The following is a 13,957-nucleotide window of genomic DNA, read 5'->3' as shown; positions in this document are numbered from 1 at the left end:
GAGTATTCCACAGTTGTGTCCCCGTACAAACCAACCTTAAAGATATTACGGTTTTGGTTCAAGACCACTGCAAGAAAGCGAGTATTGCAAAAAAGCAAGTTGCCAAATTTTTTGGTTTGCCAGTGCCTATGAAAGTTACGTTTATACTCTACTGTAGTCTGTTAATTGTGCGGTAGCATTAGGTCTAAAAGAACAATGTACGTGCCTTAATTGAAAATATTTTATGGCTAAAAAATAACATTCACCTGAGCCTTCAGCAAATTATAAATCCTCTTGCTGGTGAAGGGTCTTGCCTGGATGTTGATGGCTGGTGACTGATCAGAGAAGGGGCTGCCGAAGGTGGGGGCGGGTGTGGCAGTTTCTTAAAATAGGGCAGCAGTGAAGTTGGCCACATCAGTTGACTCTTCCTTTCGTGAAAGATTCTCTGTAGCGTGCGGTGCTGTTTGATAGCATTTTGCCCACAGGACTACTTCCGACATCGGGTCCCCTCAGACCCTGCTGCTGCTTTGTCAGCTAAGTTAATGTTCACGGCTTCTTCACCAGGAGTCGATTCCATCTCAGTAAATCACTTTCTTCGCTCATCCGCAAGAAACAACTCCTCATCCATTGAAGTTTTATCATGAGATTTCAGTAATTTGGTCAAATCATTAGATTCCACTTCCAGTTGTCTTACTATTTCCAGCACGTCTGTAGTTCCCTCCTCCACTGAAGTCTTGAGCCCCTCAAAGTCAACGATGAGGGTTGGAATCAGATTTTTCCAAATTTCCGTTAATGCTGATATTTGGCCTCCTGCCATGAATCATGAATGTTCCTAATGGCATGTGTAATGGTGAATCCTTTCCCACCATTCATCAGAGGAATCACTGTCTACGGCAGCTATATCCTTACAAATTAATTTCTTAAAAATAAGACTTGAAAGTCAAAATTGCTTCTTGAACCAGGAGGTGCAGAATGAATGTGGTATTAGCATGGAAACAACTTTAGTCTCCCGTGCGTCTCTAGCAGAGCTCCTGGGTACCCAGGGGCCTTGTCAATGAGCAGTAATATTTTAAAGGAATTTTTTTCCCTGAGCATTAGGTTTCAACAGTGGGCTTAAAATATTCAGTTAAACATACTGAAAGCAGATGTGCTGTCATTTAGGCTTTGTTCTTGCATTTATAGAGCACAGGCAGAGTGGAGTTTGCATAATTCTTCAGGGCTCTCAGATTTTTGGAATGGTAAAATGAGCATCGGCTTTAACTTAAAGTTACTGGATGCATTAGCCTCAAACAAGAGAGTCAGCCTGTCCTTTGAAGCTTTGAAGCCAGTGCTTGACTTCTCTTCTGTAGCTACGAAAGGCTTTGATGGCATCTTCTTCTAGTAGGAAGCTGTTTTGTCTATGTTGAAAATCTGTTAATGTAGCCACTTTCCTCAGTGATCTTAGCGAGATCTTCTGGACAGCTTGCTGCAGCTTCTGCATGCTGGCTCACCTTGAACTTGTACGTCTTGGAGACAGCTGCTTTCTCGTGAACTCACCTCTGCTCGCTGCAAACTTCTCTTCCACAGCTCACCTCCACCTTCGCAGAGTTAAAGAGTTGAGGCTTTGCCCTGGATTAGGCTTTGGCTTAAGGGCGTGTTGTGGTTGATCTTCTGTCCAGACCACTCACACTGTCTCCATACCAGCAGTCAGGCTGTTTTGCTTTCTTGTCACTTGTGTGTTCACTGGAGCAGCACTTTCAATTTCCTTCAAGAACTTTTCCTTTGCATTTGCAGCTTGGCTAACTGTTGGGTGCAGAGGCCCAGCTTTTGGCCTGTCTTGGCTTTGGACTTACCTTCGTCACTGAGCTTATCATGTCCAGCTTTTCATTTAAAGTGAGAGTTATACGACTCTTCTTTCCCTTGAGCACTAGAGGTCATGGCAGGGTTATTAACTGGCCTAATTTCAATATTGTCTGTCTCGGTTAATAGGGGAGCCCGTGAGAGACGGGGGAGTGACCAGTTGGTGGGACAGTGAGGACGCCAACCTTTATCATCTAAGTTTGCATCTGTGTATGTGTGGTTTGTGGCTCCCCAAACACTTACAGTAGTAACATCAGAGATCACTGATGACAGAGCACCACAACAGAATAAAAGAAAGACAAAGTTTGAAATAGTACGAGAATCACCAGAAGGTGAGCCAGAGACACAGCGAGCCCGCGCTGTTGGAGCAGCGGCGCCGGCGCCGGCAGACTTGCTCCGTGCGGGATCGCCGGGATCGCTGGGATCGTCGGGATCGCCGCAGACCTTCAGCCTTCACACACGTGGTGTCTGCAGAGCGCAGTGAGACAGGGTTTGCCTGTGCTGTGCTCCTCATCAGCCCCCCGACCCCCGACCCCTGACCCCCGACCCCCGCAAACAAAAGTCCTGAATCCGGTGTTCACCATCCCCATGCGTGTTTCATACATTCACTGTCTGTGCTTATATTCACAGAGAACAGTTAGGTTTGTTTTTATTTTAAAAACCATGCTGTTAAGTTGTTTTTCCTGTGAACTCTTCAATTTATGGCAAGGTTTCCTTCAAGGGAAAAATTATTTCCAAATATTAGGAAAGGTGAAAAAGATTTTAATAGGCCATTAAAAACTTCAGTGACTGAGTTAACTAGCCTAAATAGTAAAAAAATAATTACAAAATAAAAATTTCCTTCTTTGTTAGGGTTTCTTATTCTCAGTGCTCTGTCTCCCGTTTGTGTTCTCACCCCTCCTCTCGGCTCTCCTCTCCATCCTCTCTCCTTCTCCATGGTTCCTCAAATGCTCACACACACCCCGAGACACATTGTAAGTTTTTGTTTTGTTAAGGTGAAAGTCACATGATATAAAGTTAACCATTTTAAAGGTGAACAAATTCAGTGACATCGGGTGTATTTACGGTGTTGTACAACCACTGCCTCTGTTCCCAAAACCTTTTTATCACCGGGAGGGGAATCCCTTCTTCCCTTCCTCCAGCTCCTGGCAGCCACCATCTGAGTTACGTCTCTGGATTCTTTTATTCTGTATTTTCCCTGTAATTGAAGTTGTACAATATTTACATGATTTTTTGTGTTTTCCTTTCACTTAGCATAATTTTTTTCTATTTTTTGTTCTGTTTTTGTTTGAGTGACAGGTCCTTGTTTTGTCACCCAGCCTGTGAGTTGAGTGGCATGATTGTAGCTCACAGCAGCCTCAAACTCTTGGGCTCAAGCAAGCTTCCTGCTTCAGCCGGAACTACAGGCATCTGCCACCACACCAGCTAGTTTTTATTTTTGTAGAGACTGGGTCTCACTAAGTTGCCCAGGCTGGTCTTGAACTCTTGGCCTTAAGCAGTCCTCCTCCCTTGGCCTCCCAAAGTGCTGGGATTATAGGCGTGAGCCACCATGCTTGCAGCATGATGCTTTTGAGGTTTATTTACATTGTAGCATGTACGAGTACTTCATTTTTTATGGTTGAATAATGTTCCATTGTATGTCTATAATAGAATTTGTTTATCATTCATAGGTTGATGGATTTTTTTTGGTAACTATTCGATTGATATTTGGGCTGTGTTTTCCTTTTGGCTATTGTGAATAATGTTGCTATGAATATGTATGTATGTCTCTTTGAGTACTTGATTATGGTGTTTTTGGGTATATATCTAGGCGTAGAACTGCTGGGTAGTATGGTAATTTTGTGTTTAACTTTTTAAGGAACCACCATACTGTTTTTCACGGCAGCTGGACCTTATAACGCTCTGATAATATACTTTTCCACGTCCTCACCGATAGTTGTTAATGTCAGTCCTACTTATCCAACTGCCAAGAGGGGGATTTCTTATTTTGTGTCAGCATGTTTCCTGACACTTACTAGAATCCCTTTCCTTCAGACATTTACACCATCTGATTTCTGAGTTCTGCTTTTATTTTCCCTATTTTTTAGCTATACTAAAGATGATTAGGTTTTGAGACTGACTTTTTTAAAGGTAAGGTTATTAGCTAAAATGGTTAAAAGATTTACCCTGAGATAATGGTGAAGCTTAGACTAAGTTTTCTAACTAACTGGATCCCAGGTATTGTACTTTTGTGCCGTAATTCTTTTATCAGATTTGTATAATTTTGAGACGTGTAAAATATGAGCAGCAGCATCAGTCAAATCCTGTGCTTTTCAACAAGATATTTTAGGGAGATCAGCTCTTTAGAGCGGTTGTCTTCCAAATTATTTTGATGACCCATCAAATATAAATTATTCACATGTTCAGTGTCCATTGGCTCTTTATCAGATGACATTGCACAGTTAAAATTAATGATAGTGTATGTAAATTCATTTTAAGCAGTATTTTTAATAATTATTTGCAAATTTCCAGATAGGTCTGATTAAATTATTTTTAATCTCATATACTGATGACTATCATGCACTAGAAGTTTCAGATTTGCCATTTTTTTACTTCCTTGGTCTTGTGTTATTGTGGTATTTTAACTTGTCATTTCTTTTTGGAAATCTTTTTTAGCCTCTTGTCACTTTTTTAGGTTATTTTGTTAAAAACACGTGTAGCCATAAATCCATGTAATAGCCACACATAAATCGTAGTATCTTGCAGGCAAAATAAATGAGAGTGTAATTGTTAGTTAATAAGTATTATATTAGAGCTTAATTCCTTTTTTTAAGAGAAAAATAAATATAATAAAAATTCTAATATTTTATTCTGAAATCCCAAAAGATTATCTTGTATACATTTGGAGCCTGTTACTGTTGAGTGAACCGTCTTCTCATAAAAATAAATATTCGTTGATATTTGTCTGTTAGAAACTGACAGTCACGTACAGGTAAACTTTCCACTGAAACCATCGATGTTTGTGGTTGGTTGAAATACTAAGTTTCATACATTCTTACCTCTTGAAATTGTTTAAATACATTAATTTATGCTTCAATTATATAGCTTTTAACATGTATGTTTTTCAGTTTTTAAATTTTTTTTTTTTATTTACAGAAAGAGCTATCTGGTCACAAAAATATCGTGGGCTATTTGGACTGTGCTATTAATTCAATTAGTGATAATGTGTGGGAAGTGCTCATCTTGATGGAATATTGTCGAGGTAAGTGTCTTTCTGCATTTGTAGTATACTAAAAAGTTTCCCCTTAAAATGGCTTACTAGGTGTCTTGGTTTTCCCTAGGGTAGCTGTTAATTTATTCTAGACACTTATTGAAATTTAACTTTCATTATCTAATTAGGAATGCTGTTAAAAAATTATTTAAAAGTCACAGTTGCTGCGATTATGATTATGACCATGTAAATGGAGAATTAGAAAAGTGCAGTTGAGTTTAAAACAGGAAATCTAAGCCAGTAAATTGTTACAATGGCTCTTTATGCACTTATAATCCAACCAAGAAGAGCTTAATGTGTCAATATTAGTATTGTAAGATTTTTCAGCATTCTACTGTGTTATTGTAAACATTAAATTTAACAAATTTAGAGGATCCATTTTGATCTGTAATCTTTATAAACTTGTGTTATGTGGGTTTTTGTTGTTCTTTTGGTAAATATCAGAAGATAAAAAATGACATTTGATTTGGACCTAATGTGATATTTTTATGTAAATATTGTATAGTATGGTTTAGTAATAATTATAAAAAAAAAAACCCCTAACATTTAACAATTTTAATGTGTGGAAAGCTGGCAATGAATCTATTTCCTACAAACTTTTTTTTTTAAAAAAATCAGGCTGTATCTAGCAGTTAGGGTTCTAGGGAGCCCTGGTTTATATTTAGATTCTCTTAAGACAGTTATGATTGTTAATTACCGTATCAGGAACTCTTAAGAGTTTCCTGAAGGTGAGTCGAGGAAGAGGGGGATGATGGTGTTGGCAGTGATGGAGAAACTATGGTCTTATTTACTGCAGTCTTGTAAGGAAGGAAGGACAGGAAAATGAAATGAATCAATGTTATAATGTCTGTTGTGGTAGATTTGTAACTTATTTCCAGACACAATATTTTAAAAAATAGATGTTTCTTGATTGTTTTCTCTTTATATCTCATCATCTCTACTGTAAAGCACCGTGATCTCTTAGAAGATATTCATATTTTCTACCCCACTTTCCTGAATTCTAGCATTTACAGTGCTAATTCTTAGTTGCATTAGAGTTCACTAATAATCCTTGACTACTGGTAACTTTTTCAAGATACTCGAATCAAGCATAATGTTAACCCTGGATAAGTTCAATTAATTGTCACCAAGAAGACTTTTTATTTTATTTATTTTATTTTTTGGACAGAATCTTGCTCTGTTGACTGGGCTAGAGTGCCGTAGTGTCAGCCTAGTTCACAGCAGCCTCAAACTCCTGGGCTCAAGCGATCCTCCTGCCTCAGCCTCCCGAGTAGCTGGGACTACGGGCATTTGCCACCATGCCCGGCTGATTTTTTCCACTTTTGTAGTAGAGACGAGGTCTCGCTCTTGCTCAGGCTGGTCTCGAACTCCTGGCCTCAAGCAGTCCTCCCGCCTCGGCCTCCCTGAGTGCTAAGATTACAGGCGTGAGCCACCGCACCTGGCCAAGAAGACATTTTAAAAGGGGAATCAAATTCCCTTCAAATTTTAGGGCTGAATTTTATTTTAAAGTAGAGGAATTAGCTGTATTTTGAATAAGGTATTCTTTTGTTTAAAAGATTTTTAGAAATAATTATCTGGCATTTGAATAAGTAGGCTATATTTTACATGAAATTCTCAATTTTTGTCAAAGTAATTTATGCATATGGTTTAAAAAGTCAAACAGTTCTGTTGAGCTGTGGCAGAGCTGCACCCTCCTGCCCGATCCCTCTTTTCCGAGGCAGTACTCTTAAAATACTTGAGAGTTTTCCTTCATATTTACTTGCATATTTCTGTACTGAATTATGTAAAAGAGAATTAATGATTTTGGTGAGCTCCCAAGAGTATGAAAGAGAAGGAACAAAAAATCAAGGGAAGTATGTGATTCTGAGCATGAGGAGGCTCTTGAAAGAAAGTTTGTTCTATTTCTCATTTTATGTTTTAGATATTATCGCCTAGAAAATATGAAGATTCTACTTTCAGTATAGTATATTCTCAGGTTTTGGACTAAATCAGTGTTTAAATTATTTTGATTGTCATTTAATGGTGGTATATAATTATAATTTCATTTTCTTTCTTGTACTACTTTTTGTTTTTTCCTGAAGTTAATAGTTCATTTTTCGTTTGTCTTAATTTTTTTTATATGTACTGGTATTTTATTCCCACATTGCCAAGAGAGGTACAAATCCTTACGCAGTGTGTTTAAATACTTTAATATTTGTGTCAGTTTCATTTTTTCTTTCCTTAGACAGGCTGTTGGGGAGGCTTCAGTCCTGCTTGGTTTGAGCAGCGTTTGGCTGTCCCTCTGGGAATTCCCTTCACCTCCCCCGTCTTGGCTCCCCGCTGCTCACGCCTCCCCATTTCCACTCCCTCCTTGAAGAGTACATTTCTCAGTGGCTTTCTGATAATGGATTTATGGGAGAAAACATTTTTGAGATCTTGCATATGTAAAAATATCTTCATTCTACACCCACGTTTGAGTGTTAATTTGGCTGGCTAAAAGATTTTAGGTTAGGAATAATTTTGATCTAGAATTTTGAAGGCATTATTGCATTTTTTCCTAGTGTTACTGAGAAGCTTGATGCTGCTTTTCTCCATAGACCTTGTAGTTCAAATCTTTCCTTTATTTTCAGCATATTGAAATTCCAAGACATGCGTGCCTTAGTGTGGGTCTTTTTTGGTGTCCTTTTTGCGGGACACCAAATGTTTTTCTGTTCCATTTTTTTAGTTCTCTCTTTCTGGACTTCTCATTTTTAGGATGTTTGTCTTCCTAGATTGATCAGTCCTCTGATTAATTTTTCTTTTACTTCTCTTTACTCTATTTTTGTTGAGAGCATTCATTATCTATCTTTCAGCTCTTTTAAAGAATTTTGTTTCTGCTATCTTATTTTTAACTTCCATATTACTTTATGAATAATTTGTGAATAAAACTATGAAAATTTACAAATTTTTAATTTTTATTTTTAGGAAGTGTTCTACATAAGTTCCCAGGGATTATATCTCTTAGCATTTGTTTAGTTAAAAAAAAAAAAAATCCCAAAACTCAATAGCATAAAACCACAGTCACTTGTTATCACCTGCGTTATCTGTGGGCAGCTGCTTCCAACGCCGCTGGGCAGGGTGGCAGGGTGGCTGTGGCCGGGCTTGGGCGCCTGCCCGGGGTCAGCTGGGGTTAGTGGGAGTCGCTCTGCTTCACCTGCCTGCAACTCTTCCTGCACCGGCACCGGCACCGGCACTCGGGGAGGGGCTTTCTCACGCAGATGGTGGGCGTGTAAAGGCAGCGGGAGCAGCTGAGAGGAAGCCTCTCACAGCCAGGGCTTGGACTGGCTGCCTTTCGCTGTCGGCCAAGGCAGGTCACACCAGGGAGCCCAAATCCAAGAGCAGGGGCTCTCTTCGCCCGTTGATGGGGAGGAACTGCAGAGTTACGTGGCAAAGGGCACGGGAAAGGGAGAGTTGGAGATGGGCCAGTGATGCAGTCTGTTACAGATGAAACGCAATAATCTCGAAAAAGGTGTCACATTGTCAGAATTTAAATGGAATAATAGGTTGCACTCATGGCTTTTTAAACTAAGTAGTGAGAAGTGTACTCAGATAGATGAAGGTTGGTGGACAACTTTGAGAGGTTAGAACAATGTTGACTTTTTAAATGTACTGAAGAAATTGGGCTTTGGTTTAGGAGATGATACTTCTTTGGAAAATATGGAAAGATTGAAGAGCTGTATGCACTTTAAAGACCTTCAGTATATAATGTTTGATTTTAGAATCTGATTTTTTACTCTTTTGTAACAAAATTAGAATAACCTTCTTTTAAGCTTTATTTAATTTTCAGAAAACTCTGATTTTGAGTAATGAAATTTTATTTATTTCTACATTTGAAATGCAGCTCTAATACAATTTTAGTTTCCTCTGGGGATTTGGTTTTTGTGATTCAGATTTCTACTCTGGATGGATGAAAGGGAATTAACATTTGTTTAAAATTTACTCTGCTTATCACAACACTGACAGTTGGAAAGAGGTGGAATGAATTCAAGATTATGATTTCCTTAGCTGTGAAATGATATTTCAAGGATATGAATGAACACCAAGAAAGCATTTTTTGTCCTGTTTAATTTTTAGTTAAAATAAGCCTTCTCTAGTTTAAGAACAGACAGGGAGTCTATGAAACCAGGGGATGAGGAAGTCGCTGCCTGGCCAGGGGCCTCAGTGTGCCGAGATAACCTAAACATACTGCACCTGGGTTTTCTGGAAGTCGAGAATGCAGGGAAAATTTAACATTTTTTTTACTTTAAAATTCTAAGGGAAAAACCAATATTTCAGAAAAGAGACTGCTGTTTAGACAGTAATAATAAAAGGAACAAATGTGTATATACCTTGTTACAGATTCCAAAGTAGTGAACATTCATTTATCCATCTTTGTTAAAGTTTCGAGTTAATGTAAGCTTTGTTTTTTTAAATTCCCAAAGTTTATTTTTATTAGACTGCTTTGAATCACGTATTTACCTGCATTCTTAAAAGATAATGATGGTTATCTTATTCTTAATAATTAAGAATTATAATTATTAAACTATCTATTACTATCATATGTTATATAATCATCCTCTCAGGCTCAGTGGTATATATATTTTTGACTATTTGATTTTAGTAAATTGTTCTGGCCGACCTGTTGGCTCAGGCCTGTAATCCTGGTGCTCTGGGAGGCTGAGGTGGGAGTATTGCTTGAGCTCAGGAGTTCAAGACCAGCCTGAACAAGAGCGAGACCCCGTCTCTACTAAAAATAGAAAGAAATTATATGGACAGCTAAAATATATATAGAAAAATTAGCCAGGCATGGTGGCACATGCCTGTAGTCCCAGTTACTCGGGAGGCTGAGGCAGGAGGATCGCTTGAGCCCAGGAGTCTGAGGTTGCTGTGAGCTGTGATGACACGACTGCACTCTAGCCAGGGTGACAGAGCGAGACTCTGTCTCCAAAAAAAAATTACTCTGGTCAATTACCTCCTACCTGGATAGTATTAGCTTCTTACCCCATCTCTCCATTTACAACTTTTTTGATTCCCCTAACCCTTAATTGATGAGATCTTTTAAAAAGATCAGGAAGTTTCTTTGTCTCTCTAGATAAAATCCAAAATATAACTGATCTCTGTCAGCCTTATCTCACCTTGCTGTCTTCTCTGCTGCTTAGACCTTATCAGCACTGGCTTTCTTTAAGTTGTTCAAAGTCGTCAAGCTCGTTCCCAAACTGGAGGCGTTTGTACGTACTGCTCAGTATCACCAGCATATTCTTCTGCCAGATCCATGCCTGGTTATTTATTTCCTCATTACCCTTCAGTCTCAAATATCGCTTCCGTAGACAGGCCTGATCTGACACTCTCTCTTTCCTGTCTTCCTTCACCAATTTAAATTTAGATTTCTCATAAAAGTTCTCTCATGTTATTGTTATAATATGTAATTATGTTTATGTATTTGTGTGATTGTTTCCACTGTTAGAATGTAAATTCTATAAGAGAAACCTTATTTTTGTCCACCACTGTCTACCCAATAAACAGCACAGTGTTGAATAGCTATTTCTGTAAACCAAGATGTCGTCAATTATAAGACACACCTTGATTTCAGAGATGCTAAAACAGTGGCCAGTGCCATTAACAGGACACTGTCTTAAGATGTTCTGGTCCCCGAGATGCAAACTGTGAAAACTGTTTGTCATTGAGTCGACACAGCATGATGTAAAGAGCACCCTTGTGTCGGAATTGTGGAAAAGCCGGCCTGGAGCCGGAAAGGGTTTCTCAGGCGGTGTGTGACAGACGTCACTGACGGAAAACGTCCCCTCAAAGTCGCTGTTCTGTGTAGCTGGGCAGGTGGTGAATCAGATGAACAGGAGGCTGCAGACGGGCTTCACGGAAGCGGAGGTGCTGCAGATCCTCTGCGACACCTGCGAGGCTGTCGCCCGGCTGCACCAGTGCAAGACGCCCATCCTTCACCGGGATCTGAAGGTAAGAGCGCCCTGGGTGCTGCGGGGGAGGCGACGCGGGGGAGGCTTGGCGGTGAGAACGTTGCCAGACCGTTTTCGTCTAACCCAGTCTTTCCTGCCGGCACCGAGATTGGTGTCCCGCCCCCTGCGTTGCGTGGGGTCCTGTGAAGACAGCGGTGGTCGAGACTGTGCTTTGCCCACCCCTGGGGTCTCCCGCTTGGCTGGAGGGCGACCTCTGTGCCCTGCCTGCGTCCCCGTGTCCCACGGCAGGCCTCTCCCACAGCTCCCGTCAGCACAAACGCCTGGCCGAGCCGCGCACGGGTGGAACGTCCCTCCCACGGCGTCCTCTCGGCTCCCGTTCCTGTTCGCTGTGTCCCTGTCGGGCATCAGGCGTTTCCAGGAGACACTGCAGGAGACCGTAAATGGGTCTCTTTTCCCGTTTATCTACAGTTCTTTACAGTTTTCTAGAATTTACTGTGCTTCGGTAGTGATTGTCTTTAAGCCATTTCATCTTCTCGTGGACTCTTGACGTTGTTACGCTGGAAAAGTCCCAAAGGAGCCGGAGTGTTCCTGGCATCACGTTGCTGGAGGTATCACTGAGAACCGCGAGTGCCTTCTCTCAGGCCCACAAACGCCAAGATCACAAAAGTCACCTCCTGAAATGCTTTGGGCCAAGATATTCCTGCCCTTCCCCGTCTTCACGTCTGCCCAGATTTACCTTGTCACTGAGTCCCGTCCCGAGCTACCTCGTTTATGATCACAGCCCGACATGCCCACTCTGTGTGCTCTGCCTCATCTGCACCGAGCGCTTCTTGAGATACCGTGTAGTTTTGCCTCTATCTTATGCCTGTGGTTTATCCTCTGTCCTCTTCCACCAGACTGCAGGCACCATTAGGGCAGGGACGCGCTCCCAGCGGTGTGCCCAGACGTCTAGAACAGTTCTGCACACAGCAGGGTCTCCATGCATAGTGAATTAATGTATGCATCCCAATTCTGAGTGGTCATATAGCATTTTATGAAAGCTGATTATAAAATACTTGTAAGACAGAACAGAAGATACCACTAAGAATGTAGGTGGTTAATCATGACAGTGTCATCCGGGAAACCTGTGATGGGAGGTGAGGCCGGATTGAAACACAGCTGCAGGTCTCGGTCCCCTCATTTGCAAAACCAGCTGAGCTCAGCTCAGGTTTCCTGAATGCGCAACATTTCCCCTGATAGTTTGGTATAATTTTTTTTTTTTTTTTTTTTTTTTGCTGTTGTAGTTCATTAACTTTTTGCATCCAAAGTTGATATTTCCCTCTGAGTCTCCTTGATTTAAAATTCAGGAAAGATGTTAAACTTTACAGTTTTTTATTGTTCTTATTTTATATGCTTAGTTCTTTTTATATGTGTGAATGTATGCAAAATATACTTGTTTTAAGTAGATTTTTCATATGAATCTTAGACTAAAATGAAATATGAAAGAAAATGTATAAAGAAACTGAGTGTTTTGATAGGGTGGAAAGAAATGAATTCCTCATCTATGACTGTATCACAAAAATAAAAGATACTGTGAAAAAACATGTAATAATAATTTATTGAGTGCTTACTATATTCCAGACAGTGATCTAAGTAAGCACTGCACATATTTTAACTCGTGATTTTTACAGCAATCCCGTATAGGAGGCATCATAATCTCCCCGTTTTACAGATGAGGGAAGTAAAGCGCGAGTGGTTAGGCAGGTCGTCTGCGGGGGCACACGCTGGTGAGCAGCCGACCGGGCTGTGAACCCACCTTCTGCAGGTCAAGACACTGTGTGCCTAGTTCGTTTGTTTTAGTTACTACAACTCCGATCTACAGGTTAAGTCACATTTGTGTTTTTCAGTGTAATGGTTTAAATAAAAACGGTACTAGCAGTAAATCAAAGAATTTAAACAGTTTTCATTATCACTTATGAAGTATCAGAAAAGGAGGAAGATAGAGGTGCAGTAAACGAGAGAAGCTGGACTCTGCTGGCCACTAGTTGTTCTCTCTCGTACAAGCAGTTTTAGAGATTGGGAGTCGCCCAGCCCCGCACACCGTCCTGGGTGGGAGAAGCCCCTCTGTCCTCAGCAAGAGAAGCAGGAGACACAGTAAAGAGCACTGTTGCTCTGGGTCCTTTGTCCTTCCTCACAGTCTGAGTACTGTGTGTGTGTGTGTGTGTGTGTGTGTCACAGACCCTTCAGTGGCTATTGTGTAAAAACATGGTTGTAAAAAGATAATTTCCAGTTTGAAAATACTACTAATGATTGATTTTCTTTTCTTAAGGTAGAAAATATTTTGTTGAATGATAGTGGAAACTATGTACTTTGTGACTTTGGCAGTGCCACTAATAAATTTCTTAATCCTCAAAAAGACGGAGTTAATGTAGTAGAAGAAGAAATTAAAAAGTAAGTATTGTCGTTACTGCACTTTACCTCGTAGTAGTGTTAGTTAACTTGTGTCTGTGACAAGCTCTGCTAATGCAGATTTTAGATGTCCCATTTGTAGATTTCTTCACCGTGTTCCTGGGCCACAGAGGTTGGTTAAGTCATGTCTGGTCTAACTCAGTGGGAAATTTATGAATATATTTTGCCATGGATGCAAGTTTCCCGTCTATATTGTAAATAGATTTATAAAGAAATTTGTTAAATAAGCCCTAGTAATTAGTGGGCTCATTAGAAAGGGTCTTTTAAGTGATTATTGAGTTCAGTTAAACATCTTTGTTTTCACTGATACTGAGGATTTGTGCTTGTTAAGAAAAAGTTAAATTATTTGAAAACATTTACTCTTTTACTTCTTATTTAACATTAAGAAGATTGACACCTGTATGTTTTGAAAACTGTAGAAGATGAAAGTGTTAAAGCTGTTACCAAGTCACTGTTACTCTGTAATGGTGTTACCGGAAAGCTCTCTGGTAGAAATGCGTTATACCTACGTCACGTT

The 13,957-nt window shown here is 40.1% G+C and overlaps 1 protein-coding gene across 5 annotated transcripts in view; it reads left to right on the top strand.

Annotated features, from left to right (window-relative positions):
* BMP2K (BMP2 inducible kinase) overlaps nt 1-13,957 on the top strand; it is a 102,004-nt gene that overhangs the window by 32,613 nt on the left and 55,434 nt on the right. For 4 of the 5 annotated variants that reach the window (XM_069485443.1, XM_069485446.1, XM_069485447.1 and 1 more), the window contains 3 exons: nt 4,954-5,059; nt 10,890-11,032; nt 13,301-13,422. In XM_069485443.1, the coding sequence (XP_069341544.1) occupies nt 4,954-5,059; nt 10,890-11,032; nt 13,301-13,422 (371 nt within the window). The remainder of the gene's footprint in view (nt 1-4,953; nt 5,060-10,889; nt 11,033-13,300; nt 13,423-13,957) is intronic. The other variant, XM_069485445.1, reaches the window with a different exon arrangement.

Source organism: Eulemur rufifrons, chromosome 13 (genome assembly GCF_041146395.1).
Source record: "Eulemur rufifrons isolate Redbay chromosome 13, OSU_ERuf_1, whole genome shotgun sequence".
Classification (NCBI taxonomy): Eukaryota; Metazoa; Chordata; class Mammalia; order Primates; family Lemuridae; genus Eulemur; species Eulemur rufifrons.
The sequence above is the reverse complement of the archived record's forward strand: the minus strand, read 5'-3'. Positions and strand labels throughout refer to the sequence as shown.